Source organism: Gastrolobium bilobum, unplaced genomic scaffold (genome assembly GCF_033153095.1).
Source record: "Gastrolobium bilobum isolate Gb01-03AN ecotype WA unplaced genomic scaffold, APGP_CSIRO_Gbil_v1 utg3781, whole genome shotgun sequence".
In the NCBI taxonomy this organism is placed as follows: Eukaryota; Viridiplantae; Streptophyta; class Magnoliopsida; order Fabales; family Fabaceae; genus Gastrolobium; species Gastrolobium bilobum.
The window spans coordinates 189,443-197,050 of record NW_026896623.1 but is presented as its reverse complement, the minus strand read 5'-3'; the positions used below and the strand labels follow the sequence as shown (position 1 = coordinate 197,050).

Sequence of the window (7,608 nt, the reverse complement as noted above, 5' to 3'; positions counted from 1 at the left end):
ACAAGTTAAGTGGTCCCAACTTTCTCTCCCCACCATGGCTACAATATTCACACTTACTCAGAGCACATCCTATCCACTAAGCAGGTGATTCACACACACACACACACCCACCCACCCATTGGTAGTGTTTCTATCAGACTGCTGGCTCGAGGTACTGGACTTCTTATTGCCCGTCATCTCTACCTTAGCTCTGTAGATACAATTACTAGCTCTTTAACTACACATTGATATTCACCTCCAAACAAATACCAACCACAATCCATGGAAAATAAAGAAGCAAATAAAAGGTAAAACAAGAAGAAGAAAAGATAACATCAGAAGAATTTTAAGACAAACCGAAAGGGAGTTTTAAGGCCTTTGAGATTACCTGGGGCTTTTTCTCCCTTTAACCTTTGGTTCCCTTCCGGATCTACTTCACCAAAAAGGGTACATTTATAATTAGTTTCAAGAGATAAATACAGACTTGAAAAACGAAAGTTACGTATCAAAACTAAAAATAATCAAACTTGTATTTTCAATATATGTTTCATATAACTGTCATGAATTTATTTATAATTATTTAATAGAATTCTTTTTATTTTTATTATTATTGATACGAAATGAAAATATTAGACCTATTTGTTATAATTTTTAAATCTTAACTTTATATATTTTATAAATTGTCATAATATTCTTAAGCTGGATTGGAGATTAAGCCGACAAGATTTTTAGAATAGGTTTAACTAAATAAAATTGATTTTATTAGTTGAATCGAATTGACAGTATAAAAATAATCCACCCATAATAATATAAAATATATTAAAACTTTCGGAAAATGTAAACATATTGATTTTTTTTTTTTATAAAATCAAAAAAGTAATGGTTATGGGATTCAATCATAATTGGTCGAATGGCTTGTTCAAGGCCGCATCAGTCGCACCATCTAATTCGAACCGAGCAAACTGGTTCCGTTTTGAATTAGAGCATGCAAGATAACGAGAAACAGAAAGAGTCAACATATACTTTTCTAAACTAATCTAATGGATCCCCTCAAAAGATCCAAGGTATAATGAACCCTACGGAAGATTCATATCCACAAAATTGCCAAAAAAATTGGCGGGATATTTATCAACAGCTCCAAGACCATAATGATCAAATCTACAAACTCTTGCAAAAGACAGCACATATTTGGGGGCTTGAAACTCTAGAACGTATAAACAGACTATGCTTGTGATTGTAAAAAGTTGCCGGCTTGAAGAGCTTCTTGCAGGCAGTCCACAGCACCTTCATAGTTCAAGAAGCCCATAAACCAAAATTCATGCTTGTCGACAGAGATCACCTGGATGTATTTTTCAGCAGGATTGGCTGTGTTTGATGAAGGGTTCACTGCTTTTAGCTCATATAATGGGATGACTACCTACAAATTATAATACGCCATATCAACTGACAAAATAACACATGATAAAATATTATTCAAGATCAGACAAATTAAACAAGATAAGAGAAATGCCTATTGTGCTATTGTAATAAAATGTGCATTACAAGGAGAAGAAAAAACTGTATAGAAGTAGAGGGGGTAAATAAACATGAATTAAAAAATTCCCTAAAGTAGGAACAAGAAAGAAAAGAATGGTATTAATGTAACTACAGATAAGAAATTGCAGCGAAGAGAAGAGCTTAAGCAAATTGGAATATTGAGTGTGATTAAATGCAAAGTAAAGGTAAAGTTGCAGATCTTATTTAGCTTTATATTTTAAGCAATAGATAAACTGTAGGCTTTTTTGTCGTGAATAAAATATTTTAGTTTTGGACGTAAAAATTAAGCATAGAGGAATCTTTTAAACTTTGCTAGTCACTGAAGGAAATGTTTTGCAATTTTCTAATTGTTTAATCCAAGTAGAGGGTGAGCTGGAGTAATGGCAATATTGCTTCTTTGTGACTGAAAGGTCGCGGATTTGAATCTGGGAAACTTCCTATTTGTAAATTGCAAGGGTAATCTTGTATACAAGATTTCCTATGTGCATTACAAGATTGACGAGGGCGGGGAGTGATCGCCGGTGCTAAAGGGCATGGACAAGGAGCGGCTCCTGACAGGCTTCCAGCGGGGGGTTACATGCATGGATGAATCAAAACAACACCCGAAAGAGAAGGATTCCAAAGACTGTGCAGGTATGAGACTGCACGGTTTGGGATAGCTTATAAGAATTAATTGGTACTACCTATACTAACAAGATGCATCTACTTTTCGGTAGCCCGGAACGGAAGAACTCCATAGTTAAGCGTGCTTGACTTGGGGCAATTCTGAGATGGGTGATCTCCTGGGAAGTTTTCCCGAGAAGTGTGCGAGTGAGGAAAAAGCACACTGAAAAGTCTCGTGTTAGTATGTGGGGATAGTCATTAATTCTTGAAGCGGTCGGGTGTTACAAGTGGTATCAAAGCAGGGCCTCTCTTCCAGTACGGTGTGGTTCGAGGACGAACCAGGCGGAAGCTGGTGGGCATGTAACATCCCGGACGCTGACGAGGGCGGGGAGTGATCGCTGGTGCGAAAGGGCATGGACAAGGAGCGGCTCCTGGCAAGCTTCTAGGGACGGGGGTACATGAATGAATCGAATCAACACCCGAAAGAGAGGGATTCCAGAGATTGTGCTGGTATGGGACGGTACAGTTGAGAATGGCTTATAAGAATTAATTGGTACTACCTACACTAACAAGATGCATCTACTTTTCGGTAGGCCGGAATGGAAGAACTCCATAGTTAAGCGTGCTTGACTTGGGGCAATTCTAGGATGGGTGACCTCCTGGGAAGTTCTCCCGGGAAGTGTGCGAGTGAGGACAAAGTACGCTGAAAAGTCTCGTGTTAGTGTGTGGGGACAGTTGTTAATCCTTGCAAGTTGCCAGGCGTTACAAGTGGTATCAGAGCAGGGCCTCTCTTCCAGTACGGTGTGTTTTGAGGACGAACCAGGCGGAAGCTGGTGGGCATGTAACATCCCGAGCGCTGACGAAGGCGGGGAGTGATCGCCGGTGCTAAAGGGCATGGACAAGGAGCGGCTCCTGACAGGCTTCCAGCGGGGGGTTACATGCATGGATGAATCGAATCAACACCCGAAAGAGAGGGATTCCAAAGACTGTGCAGGTATGAGACTGCACGGTTTGGGATAGCTTAAAAGAATTAATTGGTACTACCTATACTAACAAGATGCATCTACTTTTCGGTAGCCCGGAATGGAAGAACTCTATAGTTAAGCGTGCTTAACTTGGGGCAATTCTGGGATGGGTGACCTCCTGGGAAGTTTTCCCGGAAAGTGTGCGAGTGAGGACAAAGCACGCTGAAAAGTCTCGTGTTAGTGTGTGGGGACAGTCGTTAATCCTTGCAAGTTGCCAGGCGTTACATGAAATCTATTAAGGGAAATGGTAGAAAGGCTCCGATGAGGAGAGGGGGTATTAGGCTATCATCAGAACGGAATATGGGCCTCAGGGCAGGGAGGAAGCAGTCTCTCTCTGCAGGTGTTTCTATCTTTGTTTTCTGTTTCTCAGTGTAATCAGGAGGGAGTTCCCCCTATTTTCCATTGTTTAATAACAGTAACAAATCTGTTCCTATCATATCTATATCATTTAAAATAGTAAATATTTAGGAATTATAATTATAACAGAGCTCAATCGAGCCACTAGCTTGAATATTTATACTTGAGTTAAGCTCCAGCTTGAGTCAGAAACTTGAATAAGTGTTGACTAAAACTTGAATTCAACTATTTTATGTTCGAGCTGAGATTAAATATCTCAAAATTTGGCTCTACTTGGCAAGATTCCATAAGTCTTGACTAAAACTTGAATTCAACTAAATTTAAATGCACACAAATTATTTATTACACTTAATCTTTCACTCAGATAGCTTATATCCTTGTTCAAATTTAAAGTCTGACACTGTTTACAACTGACAGAAGATATAGAGAATGAATTAAAACTTCTCTCATGGCTCAAATTACCTTTCCTTTAGATAGCAGACCAAACTAAATTGCATACAAGCATAACTTTTATAAGAGAGAGGTGAAAAGAGAGGATAAAATGAAATAAAGAGGAATATTTTGATTTATCCTTTTCTGGTATGGTTTTTTCCCGCATTAATTCTCAGGACTTAATTTATCCTTTGTGTTGGTTTGCACTATCCAGCTTACCTGTCTTTTTCTTTTGGGGTAACTAGCCTTACATTTTTAATGAACCAAAGGTATGTGGTGCTTAGAAGGCATGTGCCTGAAAACTATGTTGCTTCAAGTTCTGGACAACAGCAAAATTGAGCTATTAAATAATTAGGGTTATTATTCTATAAAGAAGGACAAAAAATATACTCTCAAGTTATCTTAGTATGATTTAAGAATAAAGCAAAACTCAAATGAATTAAAAGTCACACAGATTAAAGCAAAAAAAGGGGGCAAATCCCAATGCACAAGGCTTCCCGAGTTGTGAGGGCAGAGGTGAGGGTCGATTGTACATAGTTTTACCCTTGCACTTTTTTGCAAAGATGTTGTTTCCAAACTCGAACCCGAGACTTTTCGGTCAGAAGAAGCAACCTTAAAAATACTCACTCCAAGGCTCACTGTCACAGATTGTAGCCAAAAAAATAGAGAGAGAGAGAGAACCACACAGATGACCCAAAAGCATTAACAGAACTATTATGAACACAAGTGGAACATGATAAAGGCACATGCCAAGAATATAAAAATTTATCAAGTATTTAGATAAGATAATAAAATACAGTGAAACTGAACTCATTGTACTATTATATAAATCTCCTTGTTTAAAAGAGTTAAGTCTTTTCAGTCAACCCAAGATTTTAAGTTGTAACATTACAATGCATACCAACAAGAAGATAAAACGTAAGGGCCCTTCACATCATAACGATTTCATGAGTTACTGCCTGACAAAATTTGACATAAAACAACTGAAGTACACATTCATAAGCCAACCAGATGGACTAAAGTTAAAAACTTGTGAAAAATAGTACTTCGTGCCATGCCAATGCTTTCCCTTTTCTATGTTAGGGTATTGAATATATACCTTATAATAGCTCCATTCTGTTTGGTTGTCAGATTTATAAGAAATAGGATTGTCACTAGAATATGCAATCTTTGCTGTCGATATATACAAAACACCCATTACTGGGCCAGCGGATGTGGATAGGTAACATGCATAAGAATTCTTAAGCCGTTCCTCTGGAAGTGTCTCAAATGTATTCAGGAAAATCTTTTCATATCCACCTTCTGCCAGGACCTTTGTTCCCTGGGCAATTCTTCCCACAGCAGCTTCAGCAAAGCTAGGGCTTGTTTTCACTTAAACACAATGTAACAAACAAGGACATTTCAGTTATGTAATGTTGAAGACTCAATGTCAACAAGTATGATGAGAGGAGAGAAAGTAATCAGTCAAAGATGATCCATCAAGGACATTGATTATTAAAACAGAAAGAGAAAAACGATACTGCTCACTACAACAACCGGTTGACATGATAATGTGTACACCAAGGAAATGTTGGATAAGTTATACAACAGCAGAAAACAGCATCTAAAGTCAGTGTCACAACAAGGGTTAGTTTGGTACACCCTTCTAAAAAATGGGAGTGAAAATATAAGGGATGAGTATCAAATATAATATAATTTTACATATAAAGTTATAAACCTTATTGATGAAGGCAAGCCTTGGAACAGCGGTAAAGTTGCTCCTTGTGACTAGAAGATCACAGGTTCGACTTTGCAAAAATACAAGGATAAGACTGCGTACAATCTACCCTCACTCCTACCCTCGCAAGTCGGGAAGTCTTATGCACAGAGGTTTGCCCTTTGCCCTTTATATAAACCTTATTGACGAATTCTTTCTTTACTTACATATTTTAGGATGTACAAAACCCACTCAAAAACATAAATACTTCTAAAAAGAAAATAATGAAACCGATCATTAACACTTCAAAACATCTTATAGCCAAAATAACTTAAAAGATCATAGACCCTCCAAGGGACATATAAGTAGGGGTGCTAAACGAAACTAGAAGCCTTTTAGGAGCTTTTGGCTCGGCTTGTGAAGGCCTGAGGTTACATTATTACCAGCAACTACTTTATCCCACATGAATATATGATCACACTTCTTTAAAGGACCCCAGTGACATTTCTGACAAATACATAATAATTCCACTCTTACTTGAATTTGTACAAGCCTAATATTAATTTCCTTAATGACTAAATTTCAATAGGATTCTCATAATTCATTAATCAAATGCGAGCACCAGCATCATTTCATGTGCATCTACTTAAGAATTAAGAAACAGAACAACAAAAAACGAATATATATATATAAAAAAAAAGAACAGAAAACTTACAGTGCTGCCAAGTGTTTCCAGCGAGAGTCTCAGCCTTCCGAGTTGTCTCTCCCACCTTCTTACCCCATCTTCCCAGCACATTACGAACAGTCACCACCGTCTCTGATCACAAAACGATTCCAAAATAATCACCACACAAAACATAAATATACATTCCACACGCATGCATGCGATGCAACGCAATGATTAAAAAAATAAAATAAAAAAGATAAAAAAGAATAGCAGAATACTGACCCATGAATGAGGGTGAGGATTGAGAGAAAGAAGAAGAGGAAGAAGAAGAAGAAAAGTATGGATTGAAACGTGATTCATGAGGGGAAGATGTGAACGTGGTTTCGGTAACCAATTCGGGGCTCCAATGCACGGATTTCTTGACGCTACCGGACGATGATGCAGTGCGTCCCGTCGGATCCTGCGATTCCGATCCCGATCCCTTCGTTACGCCTCCGGCGGTGGAGTCTCCGTTCGGCACATGAGATTCGAGGTCCGTTTCGGGCTTAGGAGGTTCCATCATGTTGTTGAATTTTGAGGGTGGCGCGTGTTTGATGACGTTTTGGTTGGGATTAATTTGAAGGCTTCGTTTTGGAGCTTGAATTTTGAAACAGTTTTTTTTTAAAAAAAAAAAAGAGAAAAAAATAATGAATAATAAAAAGAGGAAGGAAATGAAAGGAAACGAGAGATTGTAATTTGGCTGAACGTGTTCGCTTTTTTTTAGCACGAACGCTTTTCGTCCATGAAGTAAGAAGTTGACTTTTCGATATTGAGGATAAGGGAGGAATTTTGAGGATAGTTGTTTGGTGTTATTCATAATTTTACGTTGCATGCTTCATTTATATTACCCTGTGCATAATTTTTTATATAAAAATTATAAATAATAACAATTGAGTTTGATGTTTGTCATTTTAAATGATATAAGTTATGTCATTTTAAGAGAGAGATAGACACAAGAAATTGTGAGAGAGAAAGTGGATGGTTTTTTTAATTTAAATTTTAAATAAAAAAATATTTTCTTGTGTCTATTTCTTTCTTAAAATAACATAATTTTATGTTATTTAAAATGACAAACATTTTTCCTAACAATTATTATAGAAATAAAAACGCAAAGTTATAAAAATATTTATATGATAATTTATTTATATATTTTAATTTTTTTCTTCTTTCGTAAGTCATCGACTCATTCGTATTATTTAATATTTTTTATTACTTCACTTAAAGATGGATGTTTCATGCTTGAACTAGATTACAAAAATAATAAAGGGTTTAAT

The 7,608-nt window shown here is 37.0% G+C and overlaps 1 protein-coding gene across 1 annotated transcript; it reads right to left on the bottom strand.

The window, feature by feature from the left end:
• Nucleotides 1–949: 949 nt before the first annotated feature.
• On the bottom strand, nucleotides 950–6,975 carry LOC133301096 (GLABRA2 expression modulator). The gene is made up of 4 exons (XM_061500699.1): nucleotides 6,578–6,975; nucleotides 6,344–6,445; nucleotides 5,032–5,303; nucleotides 950–1,396 (listed from the first exon to the last, which is right to left on the bottom strand). Exons 1-4 carry the CDS (start codon nucleotides 6,855–6,857, stop codon nucleotides 1,202–1,204), a joined length of 849 nt encoding a protein of 282 aa, XP_061356683.1. The 5' UTR covers nucleotides 6,858–6,975; the 3' UTR covers nucleotides 950–1,201.
• Between the last annotated feature and the right edge of the window lie 633 nt (nucleotides 6,976–7,608).